Genomic DNA, 19,709 nt, shown 5'->3' on the forward strand with positions numbered 1-19,709 from the left:
AGGATATTTATAACATCATTCACGAGCCATATAAAATTATCAACTTAAAAATTAGCCGACCAAGCCCCAAGCAGGCAGCTGCCCCAGATGACCTCCCCGCATGGGCAAGCAGGCAGGCATCCAACCAGTGGTGCACTTGCCCACCTGATGGCACAGGGTGGTCTGTTGCACCAGCCAGGCGTAGCTGTCCAGCCACACGCCAGAGTTGCTCCTGCTCTGCATGGTCCAGGCTGGATTCTACAGCCGGCTCCTGCTACCTCCGCCTGTGTATGAGGACACCCCGGCTAAGAACTCCCCCCCCCTGCTCATTCTGGCCCTGCCCCCTTTAACCCCTCCACTGTAGCCACTTTTGCCCCCAGCCCTCTTGTAGTACGTTTCTCCATAGCTTGGGTGGGAAGGGGTTGATACAGTTTCTTGGGCGGTCCTAGCAGCTCCATAGCTAACCACTCTTCTGCAAGGGGGAAAAAGGTTCCTTTTCTTGGCAAAACAAACTCACATCTGCCTTGAATAGAGGCTATTCCTGTCCGCGGGAGGGGGCAGATCACCAGTCTTAGATCCTTCTGAGCTAGAGATCTGCCAGGACCCACGAAGGGCCAGACCAAATGATTTCACGGGCCTTAAACTGCCCCCCCCCCCCGGGCCTGATGTTCCCCACCCCTGACCTAGAGTCACATATTTGAATATGTAAGGATAAAGGCAACCGGTATGGTATCATCGGCAAAGACACACCACATTATTTAATGGCAACAGGCAGTCTCTTTTCACAAACATTGGAAAAAATCAGATTGTCAGTTTTAGTTTTGGCAATCGGATGGCGGCTTTTTTTACTTGCTCTGAGATATCGGTTCCGAGAGGAGCCCTGAAATTAAAGTTTAAAACAAAACACCTTTTACTATGAATTCTTATTTCACGAGATTCTGGTCACGTTACAAATTCAGGGGCAAACAAATCAATGAGCCGATGTCACAAGTAGCTGTTTTTTTTTTTGTGCCCACCAAGTGTTTTTAGAAAATAGATGGGGCCAGGTAAGGCTCTTGCCAGTGAAGATCTGAATTGCCAATCTGATTGGCTAAGCAGATTAAAATAATGTTTTGGTGGCAACTGCCACCACAGTATTTACTATATCTCACCCCTCTTTCCCAGGGTAATTTTTTATTACCGCTTTTCTCCCCTGCACTTGAGCCTCCTCTGTGCGTGGTTTCGTCTCCTGTGGCAGCCACTTTGTGGTTGGGTCCACCACCCGGTGTTAGAATTCCAAAGGTGACCACAGGCACTTCATTTTTTAGAGGCTGAATTTAAGGGTTGGAAACCGAGAGCATCTTGGTGGATTTTCCTGGCCTTCCCTTTCTGCAGCAGTCCCCTGTGGCCACTGAAATCCAACGCTGAAGGCCGGGACATTCTCAGAGACACGGTGCCACATGGCATGGGGAGTTGCAGACATTCTTTTACGCTTGTTGATGTATACACAGCGTTGTGTAATGGTTAAGAGTGGTGGTTTGGAGCGGTGGACTCATCTGGAGAGCCGGGTTTGATTCCCCCACTCCTCCACATGAGCGGTGGAGGCTACTCTGGTGAACTGGATTTGTTTCCCCACTCCTCCACATGAAGCCAGCTGGGTGACCGTGGGCTAGTCACAGCTCTATTAATAGCTCTCTCAGCCCCAACCTACCTCACAGGGTGTCTGTGGTGGGGAGGGGGAGGGAAGGTGATTGTAAGTGGATTTGAGTCTCCCTTAAGTGGTAGAGAGCCCTGACCTGGATGGCCCAGGCTAGCCTGATCTCGTTAGATCTCAGAAGCTAAGCAGGGTCAGCCCTGGTTAGTATTTGGATGGGAGACCACCAAGGAATACCAGGGTTGCTGTGCAGAGGAAGGCACTGGCAAACCACCTCTGTTAGTCTCTTGCCATGAAAACCTCCAAAAGGGGTCGCCATAAGTCGGCTGCGACTTGACGGCACTTTACACACAAGTGGTAGAGAAAGTCAGTGCATAAAAAACAACTCTTCTTCATCCTTAGAAGACTGACATTATATACAAGGTGTGAGATGTGAGCCATGTTCTAATATACATGGAATAAATGTTTTTATTAGAAGCTACATAAAACAAAAGGGCTTTTATATATTTTTATCCTTGTATTATCAGATTGAATATGCTAGGATATGTACTATATTATAATTTTATGTATGACCACTAAGGAAGGCCCATATGAGGCCAAAACGCGTCTGGTCCTAATATGGATATACATCAACCGTGTATGTGTTATAGGTATTTATCTATTGGGAATAGTTAGCCTACACTATAGGCCCTGTGTTTTTAACTATACTGTGCACCATATTAAAACTGATATATTTGTGGTTATTTTAGCGTTGTTCGGCTCAGCCCTTTCGTTTGGATTCAACTTTCAGGTTGTGTTTACCTTTCCTCCGCCCCCTTTTTGTTTTTGAGCTGCAGACAGGACAAGGAATCTGATGAAATTCTACCCCCTTATAAGAGAGGAAAGATATCTGTAGAACTTATGCTGCCACTGATAGAGGACGTGGTTTCCTGATAGCTCCTTACTATGTTCCCTTCCCCAAGCCAATGTGGCATTTTGTCCATGAGGACCCTCAGGAAAATGGTCAAGGATCACCATATTCCGTGCTGGTACGTCCCTATTGTTTGGACTTTTCCCTAACTCTAAGCACCAAAAAAAGATTAGGCAGTTTATTGCTACTTACTTTGGTTCATATCTTATGCCTTCTGTACTGTATAGGACACCCAATCCTGCACGCAACCTTTCAATGCCGTTCCTAAAGAAAGGATATTTGTGCAAATAAATAATATAATTATAAAAAGGCGCTCAATCAGCTTGACACAATATTGTCGATCTAACTTGGCAACAGGCCACCGGTCCTGTTGTCCAGGGGTTTCAGAAAGATATTTTTTCCCCTCAGCTCTGCTGCTTTAACATCTTTTAAAAGGAGACAGCGGTTTGAACCCAAAGGCTACTCCAAGCTTTTATATGACAGATGACGAATTGTCTAGACATCGTTTCAGAGGGTACCCATGTTGGCCTACAGCAGAACTGTTGGATTCAAGAACAGTAGCAAGATTTCCAGTGTGGTGCAGTGGTTAAGAGCGGTGGTTTGGAGGGGTGGACTCTGAGAACCGGGTTTGATTCCCCCACTCCTCCACATGAGCAGTGGAGGCTAATCTGGTGAACTGGATTTGTTTGCCTGCTCCTCCACATGAAGCCTGCTGGGTGACCTTGGGCTAGTCACAGCTCTCTTAGAGCTCTCTCAGCCCCACCTACCACACAGGGTGTCTGTTGTGGGAAGGAAAGGGAAGGGGATTGTAAGCTGGTTTGATTCTCCCTTAAGTGGTAGAGAAAGTCAGCATATAAAAAACAACTCTTCTTCTTCTTCAGTATAAGCTTTGCAGAGTCTGACAAAGAGAGCTTTGACTCTTGAAAGCTTATACCAGGGGTGTCAAACATGAGGCCCGTGGGCCGGATTTGGCCCATGAGAGCTCTTATCCGGCCCGCAAGCCAACCGAGGCAGCCACACCCCACACACACACACTCAATCTGGACTGGCAAGGAATGGCCTGGACCGACCAAGTGACATTTATGGCACACCCGCCCTTCGTAACAAATGAGTTGGACACTCCTGGCTCATACCCTAAAATTTTTGTTGGCCTCTAAGCTGCTACTGGAATCAAAATGGTACGCACTCAAAATATCCCCCATCTTATGCGAAAAAGGAACGTTATTTATTTAAAACATTTCTATGCTGCCTTTCCACTCAAATAGGGACCCCCAAGGCAGAAAACATCAAAAACATTAAAACATTTCAACATTAACACCTAACACCAAAACCAGGGAGGCAGGCCAATAAGAGTTATTGGCCAGCATGGTGTTGTGATTAAGACCGGCGAATTTGAATCTGGTGAACCAGGTACAATTCCCCACTCCTCCACATGAAGCCTGCTGGGTGACCTTGGGCCAGTCACAGTTCTCTCTGAACTCTCTCAGCCCCACCTACCTCACAAGGTGCCTGTTGTGGGGAGAGGAAGGGAAGGTGATTGTAAGCTGCTTTGAGACTCCTTAAAGGTAGAAAACATTGGCATATAAAAACCAACTCTTCTTCCTCTTCTTCCTTGATTACCCACTCCTCCACATGAGCAGCGGAGGCTAATCTGGTGAACTAGATTCCCCCCCTACTCCTACACATGAAGCCAGCTGGGTGACCTTGGGCTAGTCACACTCTCTCAGCCCCACCTACCTCACAGGATGACTGTTGTGGGGAGGGGAAGGGAAGGCGATTGTAAGCCGGTTTGATTCTCCTTAAAGGTAGAGCTCATCCTCCTCATCGCTGTCAGCTGGCATGGTTCTCAGTAGAGCTTGCAGTCTCGCACTTCTCCTTCGCCGGAGGAGGAGGGTTCCACCACTTTGGAGTCGCTGCTGTAGCGGTGGGGGGGGGCTGCTGCTGGGTCAGGGCGAGTCCTCTGCCCTGGATAGTTGTAGGCATGGGTCACAGTCATCTGCCTGTGCCTGCTCTGCCTGCTATGGTTCCTCCCTGTCACTGGAAGCAGTTTCCAACTCTTCAACTCCTGAGGAAGCCTCAGCAGATTGATCTCTGGCAGAAGCTTCAGCAGGCTGACCCTTGCTGCGTAGCCTGTGATACGTAAGAGACCCTGGGCCTGACATCTTGGACAGCTTCCCAGACTTTGCCTTACCACTGCTGACCCCACTGTTCCTGTGCAGCCACCCAGGCTTGGCTTCTGTACCCTCCATCGCTTGCTGCCATGCCCGCTCTCAGCTCCCTCTGCACCGTGTTGCAGTAGCAGCCCCAGCCAGCCTGCCCGGCCAGTACACAGGGTTTCTGACGCACAACATGTGTCTTGCCATCCCATTGTGTAGTTCATTCCAAGGAAAATGAGTTTTGCTTACCATGCAATCATGATGCCGTTGTCGGTGCACAGTCTGGGAGGTGGGCACAGTAAAGAGAAGCCGGCGGCGTCCGTCACAATCTGCAGAGTTTTGCGGATATACTGGTTGCTCGCAACACCTCCAGACGCCACCTGAAACCAGTGTCAGAAGGAAATACACTGTTGGCGGAAGCACTGTGCTATCTCACAGTAACACGAGGAAGAAAACTTAATGTAGGATCTCCATCCCTTGATACTGATTTCGAAATCAGCCAGAGCTCATCATAGGATCATAGAGTTGGAAGGGGCCATACAGGCCATCTATTCTAACCCCCTGCTTAATGCAGCATCAGCCTAGAGCAGTGGGTCTCAACCTTTTTCTGACCGTGGCCCCCTTCCGACCTTGTTTCCTTCCTGTGCCGCCCCCCCCCCCCTGTCCTGGTAGAAAGGTAACTATTTAAATGTTTTGTTTGTAAATAGCCAAGGAACAAAGAAGCATAAACAGCCCCACAAAATGCACACATGCAGTTCTTATTGGGAAACTGAAATTTACAAAAAATACCCCACAAAAAGGGAATACAACATGCTAATAAACAACAATGTTCACATACAAGGGAGAACAAAGCCTCTACCATTGTTTTCTATTTTCTTCACTTCTCTGTTTTCTTTTCTCTTTTCTGTTTTCTTTTCTGGGTCACTTCTCTGTTTTCTTCACTTCTCACTTCCCTCTGTGGCTCCCTAGTCTCGTGCCGTGGCTCCCCATTGACGCAATTTTCACCTGTCGCCCCCTTGGAATATCCTGGGGGCTCCTAGGGGGCCATATGGCCCCAGGATGAGAACCGCTGGCCTAGAGCATCCCTTGTCTTTACATGTTGGTCAGAACATCTGACTCATGCCTACATGTGTAGATCCAGCATGCAGATTTGAAAGATACAATCTCCACCCTCAGATCCACTGCTGCCAATTTTGAAGAGCAGGAATCCGACACATGCTGGTCTTTATGGGTACAGGCAGTAACGGACTTTGTAAATAACATGTGAAAACAAGGCAGGCCCAGGGAAAGAGGATTAACAGGCACAACCCAGATACCTCACAGTAAACCGGATTGGATCCAGCGCAAAATTTCCACTTGTGCTAGGGCTCTTGGGAGAACAGAAGTGCAAGGAAAGGAAACAGTGGCAGCTACTTGTGTGAAGTCACAACTCATTGTATCCCCCTTGTGTTTGTGACTGAGCAAGAAACTGAACAACCAATTTCTGGGCACTATAATACATAACGAGGAAAGCGCTAGATCGAGGGTATCAAACATAAGGCCATAGGGCAGATCTGGCCCCTTGAGAGCTCTTATCTGGCCCGCAAGCCAGCCGAAGCAGCCACCCCCCCCCCCCCACACACACACACTCTTGATCTGGGCTGGCAAGGCATGGCCCGGCCCAACCCAGTGACATTTATGTTATATTCAGCCCTTTTAACAATTGAGTTCGACACTCCTGTGCTAGGTGCTTTCTTGCACAAGTGGAACAGCGCGAAGAAGAAGAAAAGTTGTTTTTTATATGCCAACTTTCTCTACCACTTAAGGGAGACTCAAACCAGCTTACAATCACCTTCCTTTCCCCTCCCCACAACAGACACCCTGTGAGATAGGTAGGGCTAAATAAAACTGAGACTGGACCCCAAATACTTTTTATTAAGTATAATTCCATCCGACTTACCCAAAAAATTCACAGATGTATTTAAATATGCTACAACAGCAGCAAGAGTGGTACTGGCAAGGACCTGGAAGCAAGTGTTTATACCAGACATAGAGGAATGGAAGGATAAGCTGCTTGAATACGCAAATATGGCCAGAATGACTTTTATGATGAATCCTACTGACAACGAGTCAACGGAACAATTTAACGAGAAATGGCGACCATTTTATACTTATATGCTCACAGATTAGCTGACAATCATACTATAAACCTTTAGACTATATAAATCATTAGAATATACGAGTAGTCAAATGCAACTATATTGATTCAGTGAAAATGTTTGATAATTGTAAATGCGTAATGTTTTTGATTTTATGAATCTAAAACTTTGCTTGTATAAACTATATTAGACGGATTCCCCTGCCCTTTCCCTTTCTTTTTCCTTCTATATCCTATAACTGGAAAAATAAAAACTTTTTTTTTTTTAAAGAGATAGGTAGGGCTGAGAGAGTGTGACTAGCGGCCCAAGGTCACCCAGCTGGCTTCATGTGTAGGAGTGGGGAAACGAATCCAGTTCACCAGATGAGCCTCCGCAGCTCATGTGGCGGAGTGGGGAATCAAACTCGGTTCTCCAGATGAGTCCACCGCTCCAAACCACCGCTCTTAACCACTACACCACACTGGCTAAGTCTGTTTGCATTTCTGCTTGTGCATTGCTGGGTCCAAGCCACTGACTTTGTGAGCAGAGCCCTGGACTTTTGGACGCAAGTCTTATTTTATTTCCTCCACCTTAGTTAGTAAAGAAAGATACTAGCTAGGATCGAGATGTTCAGGTCACCACTTCTTGAAATTAAATGCCCAATTATTATTATTTTTTTAAGAAAAGTGACTGGCTTCTAATGGTACAGTTGGAATTTTGGATAAAGTACTATGCAGAAAACACACAGTACCTGACTACACACTTACGAGAGTTGCGTTGTTTTGCGGCAAGATGCCGTTTTGTGTGCAGAAGAGGATCGCCCGGTATGTTCGCTTGGCGATGTGAACTGCAACCGTGTGCTGAATTGAGGAAGCCAGGTCCGAGATGCAGGACAGCAGCTGCCCTGGCTGAAGCCCTGCGGAAAATCAGGAACAAAATGGGTTTTCCAATCCTAGGAGCAGATCAGCCTGCACAACCTGTATCGGTCCTCTTTTTGGGGAAAATACCTTCTTCCTTTTCCTGTTGCATTATCACCCTATTGGCGTTGTTCTGAAGGCCAGCGAAGGAAAAGTCGCAATTCAAGTGTTGTTCCATGGGAACGCTGAATCCGTAGCGCAGGTGATTTCCTTGCTGGGCCAAGTTTTCTATTGCTTTCCCACCGTTCAAACCAGAGCAGTCTGGGTGCTGTTGTAAAGAAAGTCTTCTGGCTACCTAAAAAAAAAAAAGGATCATAAATTAAAGAAATGCAAATTAAAACACCAAGCAAACAAACAAACAAACAAACAAACAAACGTGTAGTATGTTTCAACCCCTAGTTGAATATCTCTGGTTTCAACCCATAGTTTCCTTGAACTTAGTAAAGCAAATCTGTTGCATGCTCTTTAAACCAGGGCTGTCGAACTCGTTTGGTATGAGGGCCGGGTACGACATAAATGTCACTTGGTTGGGCCTGACCATGCCAGGTACTGGAGACACAAACGTTATAGAAGACACAGGCAAAGCCAGTTAACGATACTATTTTTTACCTAATTTTTCACTTAAAATACAAACATGTTTAAAACAATGACACACTTACAGCATTTTCTTTTATTTAACAGACTTTGATCATTGACACCTTTGGGGGGAGCTGACCCATCTGGCTTGCGGGCCAGCTGAACTCTCTAGGGGCTGGATTCGGCCCCCGGGCCTTATGTTTGAAACCCCCTGCTTTAAACTCTTCAGGAAGGTTGTTCAGACTATATTTTGGCACTATGAATATCTATCCTGCCTTTCTGCCTTTCAAAGGCCACCAAGGTAGTCTCGCAAACAGAATGGCTCAGGGGTAGAGCATCTGCTTGGCATGCAGGAGGTCCCAGGTTCAATCCCCAGCATCTCCACTTAAAGGGGCTAGGCAAGTAGGCGATGGGAAAGACCCCTGCCTGAGACCCTGGAGAGCCACTGCCGGTCTGAGTAGACAATACGGACTTTAATGGACTAAGGGTCTGATTCAGTAAAAGGCAGCTTCATGTGTTCATGTGTACTTGCAAAAAGAATGCTGACCATAATGTAAATCAGTACTCCTCTCAGATTCACTCAGGTTAAAAGAATTACCTTATCCAACATGTCCCCCGGTGCAATGTCCACTGTTTGTCCAAGGAGAAGAAAATCTGCAACGCCTCGAGCTACTGCTAGTATACAGTGGCCCCCAGAGAGCAAAAGTACTAGGAATGGAAACTCCACCCGGTCAGTTGCCCTAATGGTAAGCGCGTGAGCCTCCATATGATGGATGGGGATAAACGGCTTCTTGTACCTTTCCACCAGTTCTAAGCTGTAGCCTAACCCAACGCCGAGGCTTAACGCGAGTCCGGGCTTCACCGTGGTTGCCACAGCTGAGAGGTCATTCATGCAAACTCCGCTGGCAGAGAGTGCTTCTTGTACTATCCGCCCAACGTTTTCCTGGTGAAGCTGCTGGGCCACAAGAGGAATAATTCCACCTGTTCTAATTAGAAACAATAATATACTTAATAGTGGCATTCTAGCTCTCTTTTTCCTAATTTTTTATTATAGAATATTAATAAAAACGTGAGACAAATTACAAAAAGAACTGAGATTACTACAAATGATATAGAACAGTGGTTCCCAAACTTACTTCAAATGCACCTCGCCTTGAGAATGCAGTGCTTCGCCTAAAACATTGCCCGTTTCATCCATAACAGCGGCCCCTGTATCGTCACAACTGGTTTCTATTCCTAGAACTATTTTGGTAGAAAAGCATTTGCCACACTGATGGGTGACCCTTCTTAAATATTTACTCTGACAGCATTTAGCAGATGTTGAAATCACTGCTCCAACGGCGCTCACCGGTAAATATTTTTGTAGATGGGCATGCCTGGAAAGCAACTGTACAAAAATGAGATTTAGTCTTTAAAGTCTTGCTGTCACTAATAAATCATAAGCAATGCTCAGAATTTCACCAGCCCGATCTATTGACCTCTTTCCCAAAGATAGTTAGTTCCAACATAAATTCTGTGCTAGTCTTTATCTCCAAGGCTCTAAACCAGGGGTGTCGAACTCAACTGTTACGAGGGCCAGATATGACATAAAGGTCACTTGGTTGGGCTGGGCCATGCCTCGCCAGCGCAGATCGGAAACAGGGGGTGGCTGCCTCGGCTGGTGCGCGGGCCGGATAAGAGCTCTCAAGGGGCTGGATGTGGCCCCCAGGCCGTATGTTTGACACCTCTGTGGAGCCAGAGTACCCAAAAGATGTGATGGACTGCTAATTTGTGATGGTTCAAATGAAATTCTACTGTTGACCTGAGGGAGAGGTAGTTGAGAGTGGCAGTTAGGAAGGAAGGTGGGGAAGTGAGAAGGAGGAAAGTGAAGGATCGAGGAGAATCCTGAAATAGGGAAGTGAAATGGGTAGTCCTTCCCTGAGGGAAATAGCTCCTAGGAAAGGGGGGTGATTAGGCTTGCCAATCGCCCAGTATTGGCAGGCAAATGCCCGCCAATCAACTCGGCTGCCTGCTGACCCTCAGCTGGTCGGTGGGGGGAAGAGGGCTAGCTGAAGGGGGAGAGCGATCGTCACTTCCAGGTAAACCCAGAAGTGACACGGACTCTCTAGCACTCTCCCCCAAAAACCACAGTTTTCAGAGGAGGTTGCTAGAGCGTCCACAAGTCACTTCCAGGTCGCATCATCCCAGAAAGCTGCTGCCAGTTGCCAGGGGTACCTGGCAACCCTAGAGGTGATCCCTATGAAGTGCTAAAGAAGGAAAACTGGGACCTGTGTGATGGTTTCCTGTCTCTGCAGACTTTACAAATTTTGTGTTGGTAGAACAAAACAGCAACATTTTGGGGTCAAACTACCTATTGTATATAGTTATAGGAAGTTTCCCTCATTTTTTTTTCTTTTTTAAGTGCAGCCTTGTTCCTCGTGTATTTACCGGAAGTTCTTACTGGAAGGGCAAAGGGCAGCTCTAGGAATCACCGGAAACTCCTTTGTCACTTCTGGTAAAAACTTACGGCAAGTACACATTTTTAATTTTTATTTTTCTCCCACCGCCACTCTGAAAGGTGGTAGGAAATGGGACCTGCTTGGAAGCCCTATATTTGTGAACCATAAATAAAATTGATTGTATTGTCTGGAAGATCCTTTAATCTAACCCCCTGAATATTTAAAAACTGATAGGAAAATTATTTCCTTTTCTCCTTCAGTATACCTGAGATTTAAAAAAAATTGGCTAAGCAATTGAAAGCAAAAGGAAACAGTCTACAGGGAGGATAATAATTACTTTTACCTGTTTTAAAATCATGGTGTCAAAATCACTCTTTCCCGCCCTTTGAGTTTCCCAATTCAAGATTCACATTTCACAGCCTCCTAAGACAGACAGACAGACACACAAAGTTAGAAAGAATACACAGATATTATTTCCTTTAGAGCATCACCTGTTCCATTTTTTAATTCTGTCTTTCCCAAACGAACGTCTGGTTGGCACCCAAAGACAACATGGTGGCTGCTTTCTGCCCCCTGAAGCTGGAGTCAGAGGCAGGCCCATTCTTACAATGGGGAGGGGCTGTGGCTCAGTGGCAGAGCATCTGCTTGGCATGCAGAAGGTCCCAGGTTCAATCCCCAGCATCTCCAGTTAAAGGGACTAGGCAAGCAGGTGATGTGAAAGACCCCTGCCTGAGACCCTGGAGAGCCGCTGCCGGTCTGAGTCGACAATACTGACTTTGATGGACCGAGGGTCTGATTTGGTATAAGGCAGCTTCATGTGTTCATACAAGCCTCAATACGTGTGACAACACAGTTTACAGCCCACAACTGTCCCTATTTTCTGATACCTGTCCCAGGTGAGTCAATGCCCATTTTGTCTCTATCTTTTGCTCTTGGGGAACATTAAAATATTGGCCGTCCAATCTGAAGCAGTAACTGTTCATGTATGCTGCTTTTATGGCCAATCTTCAGGGTCCTACGCCTTACTTAGACATGCTAGCTTTTTTAAAAGATTACCGCAGAAGTGGAAACATCATAGACTGGTAGAGGAAAATACCCAGAAGTGCAATTAGAAAAAAAAAACATGTTTTGTATCTCTTGGGGTGGTTCCAACTATCCTCCAAGTTGCCTTTCCTCCAACTGAAGAGCTACTTAAGTTGGAGAAAGGCTTCAAACTTGAGCCCAAAGGGAAGTTGGAGTATAAATATTTAAATAAACAACAAACATTGCTCAGTGGAGTGGTTGGACAGGAATAGGATCCACCCCCTTTACTTCCAGGCTGCGGAAATGCTCAAAGAAATTTAAGGGAAAGCAAATTATTTTCTATCATGATTCCCTAGGGAAGTACCACAGTCGCTTACAGTAGCAATACCGGTTCAGTTGCCAAAGAGACGGCGCCTTAGTTCTCTCAGGGGACCGGGATGAATGCAGTACATAAGAACATAAGAAAAGCCCTGCTGGATCAGACCAAGGCCCATCAAGTCCAGCAGGCTGTTCACACAGTGGTCAACCAGGTGCCTCTAGGAAGCCCCCAAACAAGACGACTGCAGCAGCATCATCCTGACAGTTTTCCACAGCACCTAAGATAACAGGCACGCTCCTCTGATCCTGGAGAGAATAGGTATATGCATCATGACTAGTATCCATTTTAACTAGTAGCCATGGATACCCCTCTCCTCCATGAATATGCCCACTCCCCTCTTCACGCCTTCCAAGTTGGCAGCCATCACCACATCCTGGGGCAGGGAGTTCCGCAATTTAACTATGCGTTGTGTGAAGAAATACTTCATTTTCTCTGTTTTGAATCTCTCACCCTCCAGCTTCAGCAGATGACCCCCGCGTTCTGGTATTATGAGAGAGGGAGAAAAGCTTCTCCCTGTCCACTCTCTCCATACCATGCATAATTTTATAGACCTCTGTCGTGTCTTTCCTTAGCTGCCTTCTTTCCAAGCTAAACAGCCCTAAGTGTTTTAACCCGCTTTTCATAGAGCAGTTGCAACTAGTCCCCTAACAGTAATGCACCATGATTGAAGACAGTGTAGTTAAATACTCTCAGAACAAAATAAAGCACTTAGTTCTTTATACGATTTTATTGTTACTTCAGTAGACACAAGAATTTAAGAACTGTCTTGCTAGATGGTCATTCTAACCAAGCTGTTCTCAACCGGCAGCTCCTGAAAATTCATAAGCCAGGCATTAAGGGCACAGCTCCCCTCCCCGCATTTATACTCAGCGCCTGGTACTCTGAGGCACATTACTCCATTTTGAAGGACTCTCCACATTGCTGTTCGAAAATTATGCTAACCAGATACCACCATGTGAACATGTAAGCCAGTGTGGGGCAGCAGGTAAGAGTGTCAGCCTAGGATCTGGGAGACCCAGGTTCGAATCCCCGCTCTGCTATGGATGTTCGCTGGGTGACCTTGGGCCAGCCGCACGTTCTCGGCCTAACCTACCTTGCAGGATTGTTGTGAGGATAAAAATGGAGGAGGGGAAAATGATGTAAGCAGCCCTGGGTTCCTATTGGGGAGAAAGAAGGGATATAAGTGAAGTAAATAAATAAAACTGTTCCACCAGGCAGCGATTACTCATTTGTAGACATGTTATCTGACTTAGTAAGGGTCTACACAGCTCTGTCGTTACTGGAAACAAATAGGTTAGGCCAGGGGTGTCGAACTCAATTGTTACAAGTGCCGGATATGACATAAATATCACTTGTTCGAGCTGGGCCATGCCTTGCCAGCCCAGATCGAGAGTGTGGTGGGGGGAGCTGCCTTGGCTGGCTTGCAGGCCGGATAAGAGCTCTTAAGGGGCCAGATCCAGCCCATGGGCCTTATGTTTGACACCCCTGGGCTAGAGCAAGCACTGAGCACCCTAGTGTAACTGGTACAGCCATGGATAACAGACATTGTTATAGCCTTATTTTACTAATGGGAAAATAAAAACTAAAATTAAATCAACGTATGCAAGTTAAGGAGAGCACAGTCCCAAGCTGACGGCACTCTACATGACGCAGTCCTAGGAATTCTATCCTGATCCTATGCAATGCTTACTTGGAAGTATGTGTAACATATGACTGCAACAGGGGTTTTCCTTGCTTACCACTTACAGATTTCCAAATAGGGTTACCAGCTCCGGCTTGGGAAATACCTGGAGATTTTTTGGGCGGAGACTGGGGACGACATGGTTTGGGGAGGGGAGGGACTTCAATGCCATAGAGTCCAATTGCCAAAGTGGCCTTTTTCTCCAGGTGAATTGATCTCCATCAGCTGGAGATCAGTTGTAATAGCGGTGTAAGGCTTTCCAGCCACCCTGGGCAATTCCCACAAAATCACTCGCTCAGACGACCATCTCAGAAGCAGGTAACTTTATTAAGAAGCATCAGGTATGGCTAGGCCCCTACACGGTCAGAGCTGCAAATGCTTACCATTACAAAAGTGCAAGACTATAAACAGTACTACATTGATTGTTGATTAGGCCCTAGCTAAGGGACTGGCAGGATTAGTGCAGGCAAGGTATTTATTCTCCAACCTCATTAGATCAGCAAGTACCTTGAATGCAATGGCTACTGAATTCATATTTTAAGGGCTTTTTGTTGCTCTTGGTCATGCTATGAATCTGTCACCTGTTACTTCATCCGCCATGCGATGTGGAAGATAGCCAAAGGTTGCGTACGTTGGAAGGTGGAAAGTTCGCCCCGCTATCTGTTGCTCGAGGAAGAGGTAATGACTCCCTTTGCCTCCCTGTAAGCGTGACAACACAAGGCAGGTTATGACCTGAAGCGAGATAATCTTTCACCTACTTTTGTGGATAAGAAAGAATGCAGACTTTCCAGTTCCACCAGCGCATAATTTGTAAGCTGTATACATTCCAAGTTACACATAACTGGAGCTAGCTGGTGCAGTGTTTCACGAAGAGCAAAAACGTATGCACTTCTAACTCTGTATTTATAGGTTGTTGTTTTTTTAATCACCCTAAGAGAGCCAGTGTGGTTGGACTATCGAACTAGGAACTCGGAGACCCAGGTTCGAATCCCCGCTGTGCTTGGGAAGCTTGCTAGGTGACCTTGGGCCTGTCACACATACTCTCCCCCCAGCCTCCCTCATAGTGATCTGGTGAGGATGAAACAGCTGAGAGGAGAACGATGTATGCTGCCATAATTCCCCATTGGGGAGATAGAAGAGTAGGTTTTTATGCCCCGATTTTCTCTATCTTTAAGGAGTCTCAAAGCGGCTTACAATTGCCTTCCCTTCCTTTCCCCACAACAGCCACCCTGTGAGTAGGGTTTCCAGCTCCAGGTTGGGAAATACCTGGAGATTTTAGGGGTGGAGCCTGAGATGGGTGGGGTTTGCGGAGGGGAGGGACTTCAATGCCATAGAGTCCACCTTCCAAAGCGGCCATTTCCTCCAGGTGAACTGATCTCTGTCACCTGGGGGTCAGCTGTAATAGCAGGAGATCTCCAGCCACCACCTGGAGGTTGGCAACTCTATCAATTCCCCTGGAGAAAATAGAGGCATTGGAGGGTGGACTCTGTGGCGTTATACCCAAAGGGGAGAAAAAGCAGGGTATAAATAACTCAGCCAAACAAACCGACAAACCTAATGCACAAAACGCCCCATGAGAACATAAAGCATGCATGAACCTGGAGGGAGCCGAGAAAAGTCTTGGGACAGAACAAGGGTAAAGTGAAGAATCGTGGAAATAAAAACCTGCATGGTGAAGGAGAAATGCCCTGTTCTTGCTGGAAGAATACCAATTTGACTCTTAATATGGGAAAGGGGGGGTAGAAGAAAAATGATATCAACTTAATTTTTTACTTGGGGGTATATAAAGTTTTTTAAGATCGAATCTATTTTATATGACAGAAATGAATGACTGGAGAAATTATGTTAATATGTTTTGTTCTGTCTCTTTTTATTTTTTAAAGGATTTTTTCCTTTTTTCTCTATTATCAATATTATATAATTATCGCTTATTGAAATATATTAAATAAGGGGAAAGTATAACATTAAAAATAACGACATAAGGATTAGAAAATATTAATACAAAGGAGATACTAGATATTTGTAGGGAGGGAGGAAGTCGGTGGGGAAGTCAATTATAACTACATTTAATACTGAAGACGTACACCTAATAATTCTCCAATTCTTTTAGTGACTCAAAGATTAGTTATAGGATGTATTGTCAAATGAGATGTACAGTTATTATTGAAAAATAATAAAAATATTTTAAAAAAAAAGAGAAATGCCCTGTTCTTATGAAGTTACATCGGATTAAGAATAGCGTAGGTATGTGTGGGCAGTAGGGTTGCCAGCTCCGGGATGGGAAATACCTGGAGGTTTTGGGGGTGGGGCCTGAGGAGGGCGGGGTTTAGGGAGGGACTTCAATGCCATAGAGTCCAATGGCCAAAGCGGCCATTTTTCTCCAGGTGAACTGACCTCTTGTCTGTGGAGGTCAGTTGCAATAGCGGGAGATCTCCAGCCACCACCTGGAGGCTGGCAACCTTACTTATACAAAAGTAATTATGCATAGGAGTGCACTAGTTTAGAATCCCTTGTGCAAAAGTGCATTTAGTGGGGGGGGGGGCTTTGATTCAGGATGCTAATTTTAAAAAAATAATAACTTTATTTATTTGGCAGCTCAGCCAAAGCTAAAACAACTGTCGAGGTCTGCAGAGTCTTTGAGACGCCAAATAAAACTCCACCACGTGCCCAACAAAGCCCCTTCCGCTCCCCACCGTTCTTTTACCTGTCTCGTGTTGCTCCGCCCACCAGGCTCCGTCTCCACCAATCGCCTCTTTTGCTCCCGGGGTAAACTGACGCGAGGGCGGGGGGGGGAGCGTTCGCGCGCTGTCGAACGGCGAGGAGGAACCACGTGGGCCGCGATGAGCCAATGGGATTTGCGACGGGTGAGGAGGAGGCGGCCCGCGGCGAGAAGGGGAACGGCGCGCGTCACGGAGGGGAGGGGGGCGGAGCCCGAGCGCCGTCGCGGGGGGGGGGAGAAGGTGGCCCTGTTGGGCCAAGGCGGTCCTTGTGCCCTTAACCAAGATGGCGCCCTGCGCTTCCATCCGCCCCCTCTGGCGGCGCTCTGCCAATGACGTCATCAACCTACCCCCTATCCCCTACCCGTACCCAGGGGGGGCCTAGCAACCCTAATTTCCTTAGACCTTTTTTTTAAAGGTTCCTTAAATTTATAGTATAGCTTATGGATATATCGACATTTTTGTCATCTAAATAGTGTAACTGTCCATGTGGGAAGACCCTTGATTTGGGCTATGAGTTTACATCAGGCAACACTAGATATAAGGTATATATGTCCTCTTACACTTAATGGTTCTTTAAAAATTTCTACATGTAGTATACATATTAGTTATATTAATTTGCCTTTTCTGTTTCCCTTCTCTTATGGTTTTCTATTCTCTATTTTCAGATCAAAATACCTTATAAGGTTAATTTCTGGTTATGTTTTAATAATCAGTTTTTGTATTTATGACCACTGAGGAAGGCCTATTCTGGCTGAAACACGTATGGTCCAGGATTGGTCATTTATATTGAGTGTATATGGATGAGCTTTGTCTACGGATGTTTTTATATGTAGCCTGCATTGCAGGCCCTGTGTTTTGAACAAATTTATAGTGTACACCTTGTAATAAATATAATTATTTTGTTACAATTTATAGTTTTCAGCTCAACCTTTGAAGTTCTTTGGAGAGGAAGCACAAAATATTCCTATATAAATAATGCTGGAATAAATTATTTGTCTTGTATGTGCTACAGGACTTCTGTTTTACTTGCACACATGCTGGTTGAGTACAGGGCAGCAGGCTTTTCAAAGTCCAGTGGGGTAGCCCAGTTACAGCACCAATAAATCAGTCTTGTGACACCTTAAAGATGAACAAGATTTTATTCCAGCTGAACTATTACTATTTCCGACCTTAAATTCAGTTTTTGTGTAAACCTCAGTTGTGTCATGATTGGCAAGCTCAAATACTTAACAGTGTGCTTTTTTCCAAGGGTACACGCATGATGCCACAACCGTGCTCAGGCAAAGTAGGTGCAGGTTTGGTTAGTGCTTGGATAACAGACCTCTGGAGAGCCCTGCATACGCTCCTTCAAATTCCATGGAAACTGAATTAAGTTCCATGGAACTGCAGTTTCTTCCTTTTGATACAACTCCTAAATAAACACACCATTCCCTAAATATACATGCATGTATCTGACAAAGTGAGCACTGACGCATTGGTTTTGATTTGATCTGCACAGCCAAAGTAAAAATGTGTACAAATATATATACTTTTTTATGAAGAAGAGTTGGTTTTTATATGCCGACTGTCTCTACCACTTAAGGAAGAATTAAACCAGCTTACAATCACCTTCCCTTCCCCTCCCCACAACAGACACCCTGTGAGGTAAAGTGGGGCTGAGAGAGCTCTAAGAGAGCTGTGGCTAGCCCAAGCTAGCCCAGCTGGCTTTGTGTGTAGGAGTGGGGAAACCAACCCAGTTTACCAGATTAGCCTCCGCCGCTCATATGGAGGAGTGGGGAATCAAACCCGGTTCTCCAGATCAGAGTCCACCGCTCCAAACCACCGCTCTTAACCACTACACCACGCTGGCTCTCATATGAGTTTATATGTTTCCTCTCACGTGGTAGAAGGGAGACTGTAATCCTCAATCAGATAAGGATTTAACAAGTAACACAAGTGATACCACAAAGAACGACAGAGAAGCTCAGCTGCCCCCCAAAACTCTAGGGGCAAAGGTTAAATACTGTTCGTCTGCTGTGCTTCTTTTCATACAAGAAGTGGAATTTTCATAATCCCTTTTAAAAATAATCACAGGCTTACCAGGGCAATTTCTTTTATTTGAATAAACCATATGTAGTGGTTCAAACCATACAACCAATGATTCTAATTACAAAAAGCATACCGGCTATTTGTCAGTGAGTGGAGGCAATTTTGGTCCAGTGGACTTCACCTAACAAAGCGCTATGTCGAAACAATTCCCAGTCTCAAAGTCATTCATTTTATTAATATAAAAACACTGATACTGTTCAAAAGGGCATTTTCCCAGAGAGCTAGGATAACTAACAGAAAAGTATTGTTTCTTGAAAGGAGCCGATAATTACTTTGAGTACATCCATCAATACTGGTTTGAATTCCAAAATTACTGCGGGCAGAGAATTTTAGGTTTCCTTAATTCAGCACTGGCAAATCAAAGTTGGGCTTTTTCCCAGAAGAAAGTGCATGTCTCACAAAGCAACTGGTTTGCACATAGTCTCAATGTCACCCCTTTCTCGCCCTTGGCGCAATTGCAGTCGAAGAAGGACTCTTCATACACCAAACATTCTCCAGCTTTCAAAACCGGAATCTCCCTTGCTGGCCTAGCTCAGCTGTCTTATGCATTCTCTTAACTCCCTTCTGAAAAGCTCAACGTTCCAGATATAATGCAAGAGATGGGGAAAAACAGAAGAGATCAGAGATTATCAGTGTCATCCTAAGCAGAGATACGCCCTTCTGCGCTCGTTGACTTCAATGGTTTTAGGAGCGTGTAATTCTGCTTTGGACAAAGCCGTAAACTTGCTAGATTCAGAATTCTTAGGATGCAACTATCCAAAACCATCTGCTTGGTATCAGAGCCTCCTATCACACAAAAATTCCAAGCACAGCAATGGACTACGTTTTCCAAAAACAACGTTTCTACTCACAGAAATACTAGGGGTTTTGTCAGCCAACTTACTAGAGAAAGGTAGTTGGATTTCCCAGCCGTTTGCCCTGGTTCCTGAAGCTGAAACCCCACTATCTCCTGAGTGGGCATTACGACGCCAACTCTTGACAGAAAGAATCCCCTTTTAATAGATGAAGAGTTATTATTTGCAGGTATTCTGAATGGTTCAGACTAATTTGCTTTGTCTGCCTAATGAGCCAAAAAAATGTATTGATTCTTCT

General features: G+C 45.6%; 1 protein-coding gene across 1 annotated transcript; it reads right to left on the minus strand.

The window, feature by feature from the left end:
• Positions 1-780: 780 nt before the first annotated feature.
• OSGEPL1 (O-sialoglycoprotein endopeptidase like 1) lies at positions 781-19,578 on the minus strand. The gene is made up of 9 exons (XM_056861231.1): positions 19,501-19,578; positions 14,441-14,508; positions 9,425-9,697; positions 8,887-9,274; positions 7,803-8,007; positions 7,563-7,711; positions 4,928-5,058; positions 2,715-2,786; positions 781-859 (listed from the first exon to the last, which is right to left on the minus strand). The coding sequence occupies exons 1-9, from the start codon at positions 19,576-19,578 to the stop codon at positions 781-783; spliced, it is 1,443 nt and encodes a 480-aa protein (XP_056717209.1).
• Between the last annotated feature and the right edge of the window lie 131 nt (positions 19,579-19,709).

Source organism: Euleptes europaea, chromosome 15 (genome assembly GCF_029931775.1).
Source record: "Euleptes europaea isolate rEulEur1 chromosome 15, rEulEur1.hap1, whole genome shotgun sequence".
In the NCBI taxonomy this organism is placed as follows: domain Eukaryota; kingdom Metazoa; phylum Chordata; class Lepidosauria; order Squamata; family Sphaerodactylidae; genus Euleptes; species Euleptes europaea.

Coding starts and splice junctions, on each gene's coding strand:
- OSGEPL1 (XM_056861231.1), bottom strand. CDS start 19,578: ATGCCCACTCAGGAGATAGTGGGGTTTCAGCTTCAGGAACCAGGGCAA. Junction 7,712..7,802: donor GCAACAGGAAAAGGAAGAAG/GTATTTTCCCCA, acceptor GATTTTCCGCAG/GGCTTCAGCCAGGGCAGCTG. Junction 5,059..7,562: donor CGCAAAACAACGCAACTCTC/GTAAGTGTGTAG, acceptor CACTGGTTTCAG/GTGGCGTCTGGAGGTGTTGC.